The sequence below is a fragment of the Oncorhynchus tshawytscha genome, linkage group LG29 (genome assembly GCF_018296145.1).
Source record: "Oncorhynchus tshawytscha isolate Ot180627B linkage group LG29, Otsh_v2.0, whole genome shotgun sequence".
In the NCBI taxonomy this organism is placed as follows: domain Eukaryota; kingdom Metazoa; phylum Chordata; class Actinopteri; order Salmoniformes; family Salmonidae; genus Oncorhynchus; species Oncorhynchus tshawytscha.
This window is the reverse complement of record NC_056457.1, coordinates 15,675,673-15,693,965: the sequence shown is the minus strand read 5'-3', so window position 1 is coordinate 15,693,965 and position 18,293 is coordinate 15,675,673. Positions and strand designations below refer to the sequence as shown.

At 42.0% G+C, this 18,293-nt stretch overlaps 1 protein-coding gene across 18 annotated transcripts in view; it reads left to right on the top strand.

Annotated features, from left to right (window-relative positions):
- abi1a (abl-interactor 1a) overlaps positions 1-18,293 on the top strand; it is a 65,764-nt gene that overhangs the window by 26,522 nt on the left and 20,949 nt on the right. For 12 of the 18 annotated variants that reach the window (XM_042308890.1, XM_042308889.1, XM_024392825.2 and 9 more), the window contains exons 3-4: positions 5,132-5,308; positions 17,798-17,812. In XM_042308890.1, the coding sequence (XP_042164824.1) occupies positions 5,132-5,308; positions 17,798-17,812 (192 nt within the window). The remainder of the gene's footprint in view (positions 1-5,131; positions 5,309-17,797; positions 17,813-18,293) is intronic. The other 6 variants (XM_042308892.1, XM_042308891.1, XM_024392816.2 and 3 more) reach the window with 1 other exon arrangement.

The following is an 18,293-nucleotide window of genomic DNA, read 5'->3' as shown; positions in this document are numbered from 1 at the left end:
GTCTGGACAGTTGATTTTTCCGAGAAGACCTCTTCAAAATTAGGACATCTGCGACAGAGTTCAGACGACTGCCGGAAAAGCTTGTGGATGTCGAAGAGTAAAACAACCGACACTGCCCTGTTCGTGAGGGTCATCTTTCGATGGTAATGACTTATTAGTTTGTAGCTCAAACGGTTCGGGTTTTAGATACCACCCATCAAAAAAAGTATCTCTCCAGGAAGCCGCTGACTCTGCCAGTTTGCTGAAACATCTGGGCATTGCAGTTTTCTCTCTTTCTGTCCAAATATAATCATGTATGGTTAAACTCTGTTATTAACCATTGGCACATTTGTCCAGTTGAGCTAACCACACACACACACACACACACAGTGGCATGAAGGGCATATTTGTCCGTTAATGTTCACCCAGCCCAACCGTATGGCTACAGATCTGTTGGATTTCTATCCGCCCATGGATTTGTGCAAAGCTGCCGTTTTTATTGCGGCTATCATCCTCCGACCACGCTGCCAAAGCGCTGAAACTGCCATTTTTCTTTCTGTCAGTTACAGCAGTGAAGCCAACTCTCTGCAGCATATCAATGTATGGAGATTCTCATTTTTCTATCTCTCTCTCTCCCTGATTTCTACAGAACAGCGTGTGTGTACGGTATGTCTGAAGACAGATGTCAAGCCAGGTTTACGAAAGGCTCTGAAATTCCATTCCCGGTTCTTTGATTCTCTGCCCTGCCTGTGTGAGATTTATAATCCCCCTGCTGATGTGGAGGGCCCTTGTGTAAATGTGTCAATTCTCTCCCCTGCTCCTCCACTCCACCCCCCTCCCCACTGTCTGAGGAATCAGTTGAGGTGTAAATCAATATAGAGAGGGAGGGAGACCGGGGTCAACAACCCCACCAACCCCATTAGTCTGAGACATCCTCCAGCCGGGATCCATCATCACACTGTGTATGGGATTCCACTTATACTAGTCTTTACCACTTGGGGGAACTAGTTACAGCAGACATTTTGAACCATGTTTTACCACTCGGGGGAACTAGTTACAGCAGACATTTTGAACCATGTTCTGAGCTTGTTTCTCACAATATTGAGAGAAAGTACTCTTGACAATTCTTCACTGAAGTAGTTTCTTGTTGCTGCTACGAAGGACACGACAATCCCACATAGCAACCACAGTGTTGGTGTACAGCGAAAAGGTTGACCAGCCACCCACAGCCCAAATGGAAGGCATTACTTCCTCATCTTCAAAAAATGACATTTGCTTTAATGTCCTGAAATAGCCATGAACTCCAGCTGGTAGAGGTATGATGGGGAAGGAATGAACTGGCAGCAAGACAAATGGTGACCAAGGTCCTCCAATCATGGACGTGGGTGACTATTCACTGGCTGTGAGGTGGGTGAGTGGAAAGGGAGGAGGGGCAGAAGGAGAGGAAAAAGGCTGAGCGGGATGAGGTGAGTGGGGGGGAAATGGACCATGATGGAAATCAAAAAGCAAAGGAAGGCAAGAAAAGAGGACAAGAGGAGAGGTTGATGAAGAGGAGGAGAGGGAGAAGAATAAAGGTCCAAGAGATAAGAAGTAGAGAAAAGGGAGGAGCTCCTTCATTTCCACACAGACACACTTGCACTCACACATTCCTAAAGGCTTGTTGACAGAGAAGGCCAAACCAAGGCTGCCCAGTGTGTTCTGGGATAGAAGCGAGCTGACTCGGGGCATGTGGATGACAGTGATTGAGAACACATGTGAATCGTCCTTCCAGCTGGGCAAGGTCTATTCAGCAGAACTCCAGACAGCCTCCTGAAGTACAAACGCAAATCGGCTGGTATTGTGCTCAGATGTAGACCTGAAAAGGTTCTTTTTTTATTTAGCTAGTTCAGCACTGGTCAGCAAAAGTCATTCTGAAAAACATCATTGATTGAACTCTTTGTCTGGTTTGAGACTGGAAGGGAAAAGCTATTCACCATGCATTCCCATTTAAGCTTTCCACAATACTAGTTTAACATTCACGAGGAAAGGACTTTTGGTGTGGATGTGTGACAGAGCAGCCATTTTTATACTGAACGGGGAAAAGCCCATCTCAATCGGCAGACATTTTGATTGAGCACACATCAATTGCGGTCGAAATCCTTTTTTTTTGTTCTTTAAGAAATCCCGACTACTTTGTCTCTCAAAGTCTTAACACTTGTGTAACATTTGTGAGCCGTACTTCAGCAAAGCTATTTTCTTCTCTCACAGGAAGGGTATGAACTTCCTCCCGATGCCAGCTGCGCTGCTGTTTGTGCTACTCTGTGTACTCTGATAAGGAGCGTTAGTGCATTCTAACATCATGGGTCAGTTTCCAAGTCTAGCTGCGGTATATCCCTGACAGGTTCTTTTGCTATGGTCCTAGTTTTTCTTCTGCGCGTCGTTCACTTCCTACAGCTGAACTTTTCCAGAAGCCTCTAAAGAGGTTGTTAAATTAATAATCATTGCGGGAACAACTTACTGTAACCGTATCCACAAGTAGCTTACCACTTGGTGACAAGTGACAACTGCCGTTGAGTCATCCTACTAACAAAACAGTGATTTCTCAAACCACCAAGCCTGTTTCTTTTTACAATGGAATCTAACCCAACAGACTTTTATTCCCCCCCCAGACGTTGCTCTGTTGTGGGTGCCGAATAGGGCGAGGTAAGGTCATAGACTGGACTGTTGGAATACGGCCAGGAACACTTAACTCCACTCCTCCGACCATCAGTCCTCACTGCTCTCGGCAAACCACTCACTGAACCTCTTGATCTAACTGAGAATTGATTTCCTGGGACCAGTGTTGGGGTTATTTTATTTTCCCAGTACCCCGGTGTTCATAATTCAGTGTTGGCAAAAGCCTGCTGTAAACCTTCCCTGTCTCTTTGCTCAGTTATTGGATGTTGAGTTTGAAAACGGCCTTATCACTCTAATGGTAGACCAGCATGTTTTTGGAGGACGTTTGGTCCACGGCTCAGTGCCATACACATTGAAGGGTTTGTTGGACTAGACCTTTTGAATAAAGTGCACTTATGTCCTGCCGTCCAATCACAAGTCATAATGGACTACTGTACTCGACCTCACCCCCTTTCTCCTTTTAACTCCTACAAATACACAAGGCATTTTGAAGAGAATATTGTTTCTTTATGGATCATGGGGAGGATTTGTATGGGAGCAAATATTACGCATGCGCTGGTAATGAAGTAACTCCCAGTATACAGAAGTAGATGACGCCAACTTATTGTTACGACGCTATAACAGTGCAAACGCTACCTAACAAACTCTATTTAATTCTCCTCCGAGATAAGGGAGACTCAAAGTCCAGAGTCCTGTCCGTCTGTGGCATGAATGGAATCCTCTGTCTGTTGGCTCCGGCCAGCATTCCCTCCCCTGAGAAAACCGTTGGTTTGACTACCCGGCCGGCCCTCGGCTGACATTGGTCCCCTTTCATCTCCTCGGAGGAAGATCATTTCCTCTATGGCTCTTCTATACCCGATTGGAGCCCGGGAAAGGAGAGAATGGGAAAACGTTGACATTTGACGGTGATCATTTTTGATAGACTTCATGGTGGTTGTACTTGTTGTGATGGGTAGACCTGTGACTGATCACCATCCCTTGCCGAACTGAACAGTTCTCCTTAGACGCTGTGAGAAAATCCCTGTTGCTTGAACATGAAAACAATCCAATCAAAAGGGGAATCTTGAAAAGAATGACTGTTCCTCTCCAGCTGATAAGACGGAGCCTTTCATAGCTCTTCTGCACCCCGTCACAATACTCTGCTCTCATTACTGTCAGTCTGCATGGGATCTTTATCTCCAGCGTCTTTCTCAGTCTTTGGAAGCAGCATACTTCAGGAAACAGTCTCGACACAGTACAGTGATGACAAACAACCTCAGACAAATCTCAAAGAACCGTCACACCCCGGGTTCTTAAGGCTGAGGAAGGCCCAGTGCTTCCCTGACTCGTAATGTAAGTGTAGTTGGCAGAGAGTTTGAGTGTCGCCCTGAAATTCAACGGTGCATACTGTGTGGCGTGGTCCTCTGGGAAGGGTCAACTTTAGAGATCCTCTGTGTGTGTGTGGGCCTTGGTTAGACCTGGTTCATACCGCAGTGTGTGCACATGCATACCTCCAAACTATTCACACACACACACACACACCAACACATTCACTCTCACTCACAACAAACTTTCTCCCACTCTTTCGCTCTCTCTCAAGCACACACACTTTGTTGCTATGCAAATGCACATGGTTCTTAACAGAAGTGGTGGCCTGGAGCCTATAAATGAAAGGATGAGACAATTAGTCCGTTTTAAAGAGCAGTAGGCGATTTATCAAACAGCCATCATTTACAGAAGCAAAACACTCCTTTCTCTTCATGAAACTTCAATAATGTATCTCATTTTGGCCTTGGGCTTCATTGTTTTATCAGCCTTCTAACATTGAAGATTTAGTTATAATGGATCAAAATATGCATTGTAGGACCCTGTGTATTTAGATTTGATTATACTGACGTATGAATCAAGTATACGTTTCTGTGTCTTTAATGAATGCACATGCTTTATGCCTGTAGTTTAAAAAAAATAATAATATTGGATTCTCAAATGATTGCATTGCTAGTAGACCTTATTCCTGGTGCTTTGCTGAGTTTAGATGGTACAAGTCATCCATTGAAATAGCCGGAGGCTTACTGTTTCAAGAGGGCACATACGCTACCTACCTTCCTAAATGATAATATCCGGGAATCACCATTACTCAAGAATGAGTTATTGGTGGTAGAAGTGAGTTGTCTTCACCGTAGTCTTTGTTCATTTATGACGGCCTTGAACAACATGTCACTAACGGTTTTGGAGGGAAGCCAAAGGCATCATGGTCTGTACACAGCGGGTCATTACGGCTCCCGTTCGGCTTCCATTATGCACTGTAATTGATTTTGCTGGTGTGTACCAGCTACGTAAAGGGATTATGAGCTTGGTGATGAAAACCGCCACGACATGATTCAATTAAACCTGCTTTAGTTACTATATGACAAGGTTGTAATTCAATCAAAGGTCCCTGCTCTATGTCCCACAGCTCTTGTATAAGGCACTTATCATGTCTTCCCACCCCCCTCCCCACCCCCTCCCGTGTCTCTAGACGGTGGACATCCACAAGGAGAAGGTGGCCAGGCGAGAGATCGGGATCCTCACCACCAACAAGAACACGTCGAGGACCCACAAGATCATCGCCCCTGCCAACATGGAGCGGCCGGTCCGATACATCAGGAAGCCCATCGACTACAACATGCTGGACGATGTGGGCCACGGGGTCAAGGTGAGCTTCGTGTCTCCTGTCGTTCTCTCTTTATCCCTCGTCTACATTTTGGGTAGTATTCCAATGGTTCTCCATCTGTTCTTCTCTCTCTCCTTTAACACGCTCTGGATTCGTCACCTTATTTCTATACACCTCTTTTACATTTTTCTGTCACTCTCCCTCCGTGTGTGTTTATTTTCTTCTCTCCACTTTCTCTCTCTCTGTTTGTTTAGTTCCCTTTTATCCCCTCCCCTTTACTGCATATCCTTGTCTTTCTCCCTCTTCCTCCCTCTCGCTCTCTTTGTCTTTCTCACCGTCTCATTTTCATCCATAGAATACACATAGCTGACCATGCAGGAATATTCTCTGTTGGACCCAGGGCGGGGGGTTGGAATCAACTAAGGATTGATAGAATTGATAGCTTTCTAAAAAAAACTGAGCTACACTTAGAGAGCTCTGTGAAAAGGGTGAGTAAAGAGGTTGTTCCACCATTTAGGCGCCTTTTTGAGTAGTGTAACTTGGTGTAGGGTGTCCACCCACTCTGGCCAGAGTGCACTTTGATGATGAAATTGGTACTTCCTTTTGTTATAAAATACATTTTACCAAGACGCATATGCTTCTTCATGTTCCGAGTCATTTGGTAGGTTCTTTCTCTAGCATATCATTAACATTATATCTGAAAAGTCGGACTTCGTAACCTAATACATCCGATAATTAGCACTGAGCACTGTTGACTGAGCTGTGCAGGTTCCTCACAACCACTTATGAGGATTTTAAATGTTGTGGTCGTTCAACGTTGTTTCCGCAGGTCATTAAAAGTAAAATTAGGATGACACGAGCTGAATTAAATGTAAAAGGATTTGAAAATAAAAAGATTATGTGGTATACGCTCTGCTCTGTTGAGACGCTTGTTTTTGTTAGAAGTCTTAGAAAAATAAAAGGACTTTCTAATGAATATGTTCTAAAATATGAAAATACTACGTCATGTCTCAATCAATATCCATTTTACCTCTATTGTTTTATCTTCTGCGGATTCGAGGAGAAATATGATGAGTTCAACAGAAAGTGAGCCTGTCAGGTAGCCAGTAGCCTTTATTCTTGCACAGAAACCTGCATAGCTGACTTAGTGCAATTTAAAAAAAAATTTTTTTATCTGGCCTCCATTGATTTAGTCACCCTAACTCTGGCCATCATACAAGGCTAAAAACTCCGATAACTTTTAAACAGCTTATGATTGAGACGTTTAATTTTCTAATCGGATTATCTACACAATTAACATTTTATTTTACCCATCAAAATGTGCATTTTTGATTGGAGATACTACTTTATTTCACCTCATTTTTAACATTCTGTCAAAGGGTACATGTAAAAAAAAAAATATATATATATATATATACTGTAATCTTCGGAAATTACTTTGTCAAAGCAACAAAATAACTAGTGTTTTACAATGATGGTGAAAACTTGTGGTTGTGGTCAGAAATTAAGTGGGTTAAAATCTTCCTAGAAGTCGCAGAGGATGCACAGAGGGACATGTCAAAATGTAGAATTTTGGCAAGTCTTTATTCATATCAAATTTTATTTGTCACATACACATGGTTAGCAGATGTTAATGTGAGAGTAGCGTAATGCTTGTGCTTCTAGTTCCGACCATGCAGTAATATCTAACAAGTAATCTTAACAATTTGTTGTTTGTTAGATATAAAACATCTGATTTATTGAATTTTCCATGTCGTCTATATTAAAGGCACTACATTTTAATTTACCAGGCTTTTAAAATTCAATATTTGTGCACAATTTCTAGTTCGCAAAAGGCACCCATTTCATGGAACAACCCAGAGATTAATTTGAGACTTTTTAAAAGCACGCACTTCTGAACCGCCCTCGTGATCGGTTTCTCCTATTTCTCTCTATTGAGCTGGGCTCTCAGAAATAGAGAGTAACAATTTAATGAAGCCATGGTAACACTGAAATATTGTTTTCTTTTTAAGTTTCTTTCAAAGCATTCTGTCAAGACTTGCGTTCTTTAAATGCAGCCCATACTTTGTTGCTGGCAAACAAATTATCGAGTAGTAGAGGCCCTAGGGTTAATGTTAAAGGTCATATAGGCCGTTATGACAGCGGCTTCAGAGCCCCGATGACCGGGGCCATTTTGTCACCCCAATCTCCCCTCCGATTGTAACCCCCCCCATAAATCAATCAATCGCTGCTGTCAGGCAGATTGGATTAAGTGGCCACCGTTGTCAACCAGTAGAAGGGATGGTCAATGATAAGGTAGGATAAAAGCCATCATGTCACTCAATTTACAAGCCCACAAATCACATAGGACTTGTATGTCACAACAGAGTGGTGTGTGTGTGTGGGCTGATGTAAAGTGAAAAGGCTTCAAATAACCATGTTAACCACCATGGCGCTTTGTCATGTCATAATGTCCACACATAGTTGACAAATCATGGTTGGTCTAAATGACTGTAAGCTGTTATAACACTATCAAGATACCTGTCATTACATTGTGACAACAGAAAGATGATTGAAAACTGAATAAAGAGTAATGTACCGTAAGCTTTGATTTAGCGATGGAACATCATGTTTCGACTTCAGTCCATCCGTTTGAAGTCTGCTGATATTTCAAATGCCCCTTTGTCAACAAGTGCAGAGTGAAGGTTTATGGCGCCTTAGAATGATCTACTGTAGGTTTATTCTACCATTAAAGGTTCTCACTCCCTCTCTTTCACATTATGGAGCCCATTACCATTATATGCATCCTTCCAAGAATCATTTGATGTTTCCATTTGGAGGACCTAACACCCACTTGTCCCACTGGGTGTAATCCACACTGATTCATTGTGCAGTACACGTCTGGTGGTTGTGAATGGGGGATTAGGCTAGAGGCTGTTAAGAGTGGGAGGGACTACGTGCGCACAGAACCTCACTCACTCACTCACTCACTCACTACATAAGGCCTGGGAAGGCATTTATTACCCCTCTCCTCTCACAGCCCAGAGAGGAAGTCAATATTTAACATCAATACTCTGCATTAATTGATATTCTGCCTACAATAACAGAAGGGGGGGGGGGGTAGCAGAAAGCTGTTAGGGCCCTATAGAATCACTATGCCATGCTTTACTTACTGACCATACTCAATGCTGCCAAGATGGCAGTTTGAATCATGTCTAATCTCCAGCCAACTTTAAAACTGGCCACATGAGTCTGTGTTTAGATACCACACATTCATTTAAATCATGTGTATTTGTATGACTAAATGTGTTAATAAAAGCTTTTAGTAAGTAAACATTAACAAAAGGCATAATCTTATATTATTAAAGGTCCAATGCAGCTGTTTTTTTTTTATCTCAACATCAAATAATTTCTGGGCAAGAATGAAGTACCTTACTGTTATTGTTTTACATTGCAATGGCCAAAGAGAAACTAAAGTAGCTTCTTAGCAAGTTTCTCAACAAAGAATTTTGCTTGGACTGTCTAGGAGTAGTTTTGAAAATGACCTGTTATTGGCAGAGCGGTTAGGAACTATATTTTCAAACAACACATGCTTCCCACAGTTGTCAAGTTGGCTGGATGTCCTTTGGGTGGTGGACAATTCTTGATACACACGAGAAACTGTTGAGCGTGAAAACCCCAGCAGTGTTGCAGTTCTTGACACAAACCGTTGCCCCTGGCACCTACTACCATACCCTGTTCAAAGGCACTCATATTTTTTGTCTTGCCCATTCACCCTCTGAATGACACAGTGCATTTGAGAAGTATTCAGACCCCCTGACTTTTTTCACATTTTATTACGTTACAGCCTTATTCTAAAATGGATTGAATAAAACATTGGCCCTGTCAATCTATACACCATACCCCATAATGACAAAGTGAAAACAGGTTTTCATAAATTTTTATTAAAAACAGAGGGAGGTGACCAAGAACCCGATGGTCACTCTGACAGAGCTCCAGAGTTCATCTGTGGAGATGGGAGAACCTTCTAGAACGACAACCATCTCTGCAGCACTCCATCAATCAGGTCTTCATGGTAGTGTGGCCAGATGGAAGCCACTCAGTTAAAGGTACATGACAGCCCGCTTGGAGTTTGCCAAAAGGCACCTAAAGGACTCTCAGACCATGGGAAACAATATTCTCTGGTCGTATGAAACCAAGATTTAACTATTTGACCTGAATGCCAAGTGTCATGTTTGGAGAAAACCTTGCACCATCCCTACAGTGAAGCATGGTGGTGGCAGTATCATGCTGTGGGGATGTTTTTCAGAGGCAGAGACTGGGAGACTAGTCGGGATCAAGGGAAAGATCAACAGAGCAAAGTACAGAGATCCATGAAAACCTACTCAAGAGCGCTCAGGACCTCAGACTGGGGCAAAGGTTCACCTTCCAACAGGACAATGACCCTAAGCACACAGCCAAGGCAACGCAGGAGTGGCTTTGGGACAAGTCTCAATGTCGTTGAGTGGCCCAGCCAGAGCCCAGACTTGAACACGATCTAACATCTCTGGAGAGACCTGAAAATAGCTGTGCAGCGAGTCTCCCCATCCAACCTGACAGAGCTTGAGAATGTCATACCCAAGAATATTCGAGGCGGTAATTGCTACCAAAGGTTCTTCAACAAAGTAATGAGTAAAGAGTCTGAATACTTATGTAAATGTGATATATATATATATGCTACAATTTCAAAAAACTGTTTTTGCTTTGTCATTATGGGATATTGTTTGTAGATTGAGGGGAAGAAACAATCCATTTTAGAATAAGGCTGTAACCAAATGTGTAAAAGGTCGAGGTCTGAAAACTTTCCGAATGCACTGTATACACAATCCATGTCGCAATTGTCTCGGCTTAAAAATCCTTCTTTAATCTGTCTCCTCTCCTTCATCTACACTGATTTGAAGTGGTATTAACAAGTGACATCAATAAGGGATCATAGCTTTCACCTGGATTCACCTTGTCAGTCTATGCCATGGAACGAGCAGGTGTTTTTAATGTTTTGTGTACTTAGTATATGTGACAATACGTAATGTATATACAGTACCGGACAAAAGTTTGGGCACACTTACTCATTCATGGGTTTTTCTTTATTTTCTACATTGTAGAATAATAGTAAAGACATCAAAACTATGAAATAACACATATGGAATCATGTAGTAACCAAAAGTGTTAAACAAATCAAAATACATTTTCTATTTGAGATTCTTCAAAGTAGCCACGCTTTTGCCTTGATGACACCTTTGCACACTTGACATTCTCTCAACCAGCTTCATGAGGAATGCTTTGCCAATAGTCTTGAAGGAGTTCCCACATATGCTGAGCACTTGTTGGCTGCTTTTCCATCACTCTGCGGACCAACTCCTCCCAAACCATCTTAGTTGGGTTGAGGTTGGGTGATTGTCATCTGATTGTCATTGAGGCCATGTCCTCTGATGCAGCACTGCATCACTCTCATTGGTCAAATAGCCCATACACAGCCTGGAGGTGTGTTTTGGGTCATTGTCCTGTTGAAAAGCAAATGATAGCCCCACTAAGCGCAAACCAGATGGGGTGGCGTATCGCTGCAGAATACTGTGGTAGCCATGCTGGTTAAGTGTGACTTGACTTCTAAATAAATCACAAACGGTGTCACCAGCAAAGCACCATCACACCTCCATGCTCCAAAGTGGGAACCACACATGGAGATCATCCACACATGGAGACACAGCGTTTGGAACCAAAAATCTCAAATTTGGACTCATCAGACCAAAGGACAGATTTCCACCGGTCTAATGTCCATTGCTCATGTTTCTTGGCCCAAGCAAGTCTTCTTATTATTGGTGGTTTCTTTGCAGCAATTTGACCATGAAGGTTCTGACTTAGAATATGTGGACAACTATAAATGCCTAGGTGTCTGGCTAGACTGTAAACTCTCCTTCCAGACTCACATTAAGCATCTCCAATCCAAAATTAAATCTAGTATCGGCTTCCTATTTCGCAACAAAGCCTCCTTCACTCATGCTGCCAAACATACCCCCGTAAAACTGACTATCCTACCGATCTTTGACTTCGGCGATGTCATTTACAAAATAGCCTCCAACTCTACTCAGCAAATTGGATGCAGTCTATCACAGTGCCATCCGTTTTGTCACCAAAGCCTCATATACTACCCACCATTGCGACCTGTATGCTCTCGTTGGCTGGTCCTCGCTACATATTCATCGCCAAACCCACTGGTTCCAGGTCATCTTTAAGTCTTTGCTAGGTAAAGCTCCGCCTTATCTCAGCTCACTGGTCACCATAGCAACACCCACACTTAGCACGCGCTCCAGCAGCAATATTTCACTGGTCATCCCCAAAGCCAACACCGCCTTTCCTTCCAGTTCTCTGCTCCCAATGACTGGAACGAATTGCAAAAATCACTGAAGTTGGAGACTTATACATCCCTTACTAACTTCAAGCATCGGCTGTCAGAGCATCTTACCGATCGCTGCAGCTGTACATAGCCCAGCTGTAAATAACCCATCCATCCAACCAACTACCTACCTTATCCCCATATTTTTTTCTGCTCTTTTGCACACCAGTATTTCTACTTGTACATCCTCATCTGCACATCTATCACTCCAGTGTCAATTGCTGAATTGTAATTACTTCGCTACTATGGCCTATTTATTGCCATAGTTATTGCCATTTTACTTCTTACTCAATTTGCACACACTGTATACAGATTTCTACTGTGTTATTGACTATGTTTGCTTATCCCATGTGTAACTGTTGTTTTTGTCACACAGCTTTTTAAAATCTTAGCCAGGTCGCAGTTTTAAATGAGAACTTGTTCTCAGCTGGCCTCCCTGGTTAAATAAAGGTGGAGAAAAAAAAACATTTCAAAAAGTTGATGTTGAGATGTGTCTGTTAGTTGAACTCTGAAGCAGAGGTAACGCTGGGTCTTCCTTTCCTGTGGGGGTCCTCATGAGAGCCAATTTTATTGGTGGTTTTTGTGATTGCACTTCTCTATACCACCCCTACCTTGTCAAAACACAACTGATTGGCTCAATCGCATTAACAACAGATAAATCCACAAATGAACTTTTAACAAGGCACACCTGTTAATTGAAATGCAATTCAGGTGACTATGAGTTGGACCGCAGAGTAAAGGAAAAGCAGCCAACAAGTGCTCAGCATATGTGGGAACTCCTTCAAGACTGTTGGAAAAGCATTCTTCATGAAGCTGGTTGAGAGAATGCCAAGAGTGTGCAAAGCTGTCTTCAAGGCAAAGGGTGGCTACTTTGAAGAATCTCAAATGTAAAATATATTTGGATTTGTTTAACTGTTTTTTTGTTGTTTTTTTTGGTTACTACATGATTCCATACGTGTTATTTCATAGTTTGGATGTCGTCACTATTGTTCTACAATGTAGAAAGTAGTACAGATATAGAAAAACCTTTAAAAAAAAAACTTATTGATCTATTAACTACGCTGAACAAAAATAAACGCGACATGTATAGTGTTGGTCTCATGTTTCATGAGCAGAAATGAAAGATCCCCAACATTTTCCTTACAAACAAAAAGCTTATAGCTCTAAAATATTGTGCGCAAATTGGTTTACAATCCTGGTGGTGAACATTTCTCCTTTGCCAAGATAATCCATTAACCTGACAGGTGTGTCATATCAAGAAGCAGATTTAACAGCATGATCATTACACAGGTACACCTTGTGCCACACTAAAATGTGCAGTTTTGTCACACAACACAATTCCACAGATGTCTCACATTTTTAGGGAGCATGCAATTGGCATGCTGACTGCAGGAATGTCCACCAGAGCTGTTTCCAGAGTATTGAATGTTTTCTTTACCACTTCAGTGGGCAAATGCTCACCTTTGATGGCCACTGGTACGCTGGAGAAGTGTGCTCTTCATGGATGAATCCCGGTTTCAACTGTACCGGGCAGATGGCAGACTGTGTATGGTGTCGTGTTGGTGAGCAGTTTTCTGATGTCAACATTGTAAACAGAGTGCCCCATGTTGGGGTTATGGTATGCGCAGGCATAAACTACTAATAATGAACACAATTGCATTTTATCGATGGCAATTGGAATGCGCAGAGATACATTGACGAGATCCTGGGGCCCATTGTCGTGCCATTCATCAACCACCATCACCTCATGTTTCAGCATGATAATGCACGGCCCCATGACGCAAGGATCTGTACATAATTCCTGGAAGCTGAAAATGTCCCAGTTTCTCAATGTCCTGCATACTCACCAGACATGTCACCCATTGAACCTGTTTAGATTGTTCCGGAACGACGTATACGACAGCATGCTCAGCAGCCTGATCAACCGTATGTGAAGGAGATGTGTCGCGCTGCATGAGGCAAATAGTGGTCAAACCAGATACTGACTGGTTTTCTGATCCACGGCCCTACCTTTAAGAATGTTTTTATTTTTTACAAGGTATCTGTGACTAGCAGATGCTTATCTGTATTCCCAGTCATGTGAAATCCATAGATCATGGCCTAATTGTCATGCATAGGTGTAATAGGTGGCAGGGAAGTCAGGCGCAGGAGAGTAAAATGGAGTGTAAAATGGAGTCTTTTAATAAAGTCCACGGAGTATGCTCCATAACACTAAATGTACATAAACACACAAACATGGGTACGAGGACCCGACGCGCACCTATACAACAATCACACTACACTGACAATAAAACAATCTCTGACAAAGACATGAGGGGAAACAGAGGGTTAAATACACAACAGGTAATGAATGGGATTGAAAACAGGTGTGTGGGAAGACAAGACAAAACCAATGGAAAATGAAAAAGGATCAACAATGGCTAGAAGACCGGTGACCTCGAACGCCGAGCACCGCCCGAACAAGGAGAGGCAACGACTTCGGCAGAAGTCGTGACACTAATTAATTAATTTCAATTGACAGATTTCCTTATATGAACTATAACTCAGTTAAATCTTTGAAATTGTTGCATGTTGCGTTTAAAAAAAAATATTTTCAGTGTAATTTACTGCATGGTGATGTCACCATTGAAGGCCAAAACTCCCTCCCACCAAATAGGCAGAAATTTCAGGTGGTATTTTCCAACAGCTCTTACACTAAAACAGCATAATCATAGTTTTCACAATTTCACAGTATTATTCCAAACTCGTACTGTGGAAATATCTATAAAACACCGGAAAATCATGGTTTTGACTGAAACCATGCAAATCACTGCCCCCCCCACACACACACACACACACGATTGGTACCAAAGTCATGTACAGTATGTTGCAGTATCCCTGTTGGAGAGAAGAGAGACGAGTAAAAGAGAGGAGGAATGGAAGGTTCAATATCTTAATGGTATTCACTGAACTCTATGACATTCTATTGACCATCTAAGCTGCTGACTCATACAGAGGATCACCATGTTCTCCCCTAAAGCGTATGGCCACTGTCGTCTTTTTCACAGCACTATGGCAGAAGATGAGATTTATTTTCCCAGTCAGTTACCGCTTAATCTAGTCAGCGCATTCAGGAATGCAGGGGAGATGTCAGATGTTGCTTTAGACTTCGTTTCCTCAACTAATGTGTTCTTTTTCGTCCTTGGTAAGTCGTATTAGATACATGGGGAACAAAATATAGCCTCCTTAACTCGGCTTTTTGAGTGCTTGAAGATGGCATGTTTATAATATAGTAAGTGTCATCAACATGTCTTGAAGGTGACTTCCATAGTGCTATCTGATGATTCAGACTTTTTCCTCCTAGGGCCCTTAGCTCAGCACCTCTTCTCATCCCTGTGTAAGCAGTATCGGCATACAGCCTGCCCTTTTACACTTTAATCACATCGTTCACGTCATAGCCCAAGTCTAGCACTGTGTTAGTGCATTAATGAATATGGATCTGTCACTCAATCAAATGTATCAATCACATGTATTTTATGAAGCCTTTATGACATCAGCAGTTGTCACAGTGCTTTACAGAAACGGAGCCTAAAACCCCAAAGAGCAAGTAATGCAGATGCAGAAGCACAGTGGCTAGGCAAAACTCCCCAGATGTAACCAGACAAATCGCTTCAATCTGTCGGTATGATCCTTATTCAGGCAATCCAGGTTATAATGACTGGATCTGTGCAGTGATTTGGCTGACATGCTATGTACAGTACCAGTCAAAAGCTTGGACACACCTACTCATTAAAGGATTTTTCTTTATTTTGACTCTTTTCTACATTGTAGAATAATAGTGAAGACGTCAAGTATGAAATGACACACATGGAATCATGTATTAACCAAAAAAGCCTTAAACAAATCTAAATATTTTTATGTTTCAGATTCTTCAAAGTAGCCTCCCTTTGCCTTGATTGACAGCTTTGCACACTCTTGGCATTCTCTCAACCAGCTTCTTGTGGTAGTCACCTGGAATGCATTTCATTTAACAGGTGTGCCTTGTTAAATGTTCGTATGTGAGGCCTCCCAGGTGGCGCAGTGGTTAAGGGCACTGTGCGCGCAAGGTTGTCTATCTTGCACAATGTTTCCTCCGACACATTGGCGCGGCTGGCTTCCTGGTTGGATGCGCGCTGTGTTGGTTTGGTTGGTTGGGTTGTGTATCAGAGGACACATGACTTTCAACCTTCGTCTCTCCCGAGCCCGTACGGGAGTTGTAGCGATGAGACAAGATAGTAGCTACTAAAACAATTGGATACCACGAAATTGGGGAGAAAAGGGAGTAAAAAAAAAGTTCATATGTGGAATTGCTTTCCTTCAGCCAATCAGTTGTGTTGTGACAAGGTAGGAATGCATTTCATTTAACAGGTGTGCCTTGTTATACAGAAGATAGCCCTATTAAATGTCCATATTATGGCAAGAACAGCTCATATAAGCAAAGAGAAACGACAGTCCATCATTAGTTTAAGTCATTACTGAACATTTCAAGTACTTTATCTTCAAGTGCAGTCGCAAAAACCATCAAGCGCTATGATGAAATTGGCTCTCATGAGGACCGCCACAGGAAAGGAAGACCCAGAGTCACCTCTGCTGCAGAGCATAAATTGGCTCAGACCCATTAAAAAGGAAATAAATTCCAGAAATGAACTTTTAACAAGGCACACCTGTTAATTGAAATGCATTCCAGGTGACTACCTCATGAAGCTGGTTGAGAGAATGCCAAGAGGTGGCATAGGGTGGCTACTTTGAAGAATCTCAAATATAACATGTTTTGATTTGTTTAACACTTTGTTGGTTACTACATGATTCCATATGTTATTTAATCGTTTTGATGTCTAAACTATTAATCTACAATGTAGAAAATAGTACAAATAAAGAGAAACCGTTGAATGAGTAGGTGTGTCCAAACTTTTGACCGCTACTGTATGAGCAGTCTGGTTCAGTCATCCAGGAGGATGTATCTACTCTTGTTGAAACTCTTCTGTTGCATATAAGCATTGGCAAATCCTGCTTAGACTCACTCAGGCCTGAACATTGACCCAACCCCACTCTGCCTTAGCCTTCACCCATTGCTCAGTCCCTACAATAGAGATCGCAGCACAGTGGGATTTTGAGCTACAGTTTGATATGCTAATCCCATTGGTTTTGGACTGGGATAACAACACCCTCCATCAGTCAACACGGAATGGTCCTGTCTGAAAGAACTGGTGCCTGTAGCCTAATAATAAGCCATATTTCAACAAAAAAAAGCTTTGGTGCACCCTCTTTTCCAGTGTCACTTTCTTGATTTGAATATACCATACATAGCTTCATTATACTACATTTGATGAATCTACCTAACATTGGCCTTCCCAAGAACCTCCTGTTTTTATCTTGTTTCTTGTGATGTGCTCAGAATGGCCAATCGGGAACTGCATAATTGATGACCCACTTGACTTGGTGCTTGTCGTAGTGCAGAGCAGTCCCATGGTGTGAACACTAGCTGTTTCTCTATTTGACTCTCTCAAACATACATTACAGTGCACCTGTCTATGATAAATTGCTTTTCTTCCTAGAGCATAAGTGCATAGGTTCAGCGTTCATGATCATTTGTAAAATTACACCAAGATGCAGTACAGTTTGACAGTCAGTTTGTACATATGCGCTGAACTGACATTGTTTCCAAAGGGGAGACACAAAAGGACTTTGTGTATATATATATATATGTGTGTGTGTGTGTGTGTGTGTGTATATATATATATATATTTTTTATTTTTATTTTTTTATTTTCTTACATTATTCAGTAGTATGACGCATTGAGGTGTTGAAATACCCATTTCAATGCGCAATGGCAACATCCAAATGGATTTGTGAGAATTCCTACTTGTAGGTGTGGTAGATATGAATCAACACAGAAGACAAAAACAACCATTGGACCCCACACTGTTATGGTGCAGTGCAATGACATCAAACAACTGTTGCCCAGGTCTTGAGAAATGTTTACTCAGTGTAAATAATGTGGTGAAAAGTCTCCTGTAATTTGGGTTCTTTTACCGTTCAGACATGGTGATTTTGACATATACCTTCTCTCTCTCTCCCTCCCTCTTTCTTCCACCTACGTTAAGTGGCTCAAAGCCAAGGTAAGTCCTGTTTGTCACATGACCCATCTTGCTGTAGTAGTCTGCTATTGATAGCTGCTTCAAAAAAACAACTTCATTCATGTATTTGATTCCTTATTTCCCCCTAAACCAATCCATAGTACAAGTAGGCCTAGTCCAGCTGCCACTGTAGCCTTCATTATTAGAGGCTTAGTAGCACAGCTTATCGTGTCAATATACAGCGCCTTCAGAAAGTATTCACACCCCTTGACTTTTTCCACATTTTCTTGTGTTACAGCCTGAATTGAGGTTTTGTCACTGACCTACACACAATACCCCATAATGTCAGCGGATTTTTATTTTTAAATTTTTTTTAGAAATGTTTACAAATTAATTCAATTAAAAGCTGACATGTCTTGAGTCAAGTATTCAACCTCTTTGTTATGGCAAGCTAACATCAGTTTAAGAGTAAAAATGTGCTTAATGACTCAATAAGTTGCATGTGTAGCAGTGTGATGTTGTT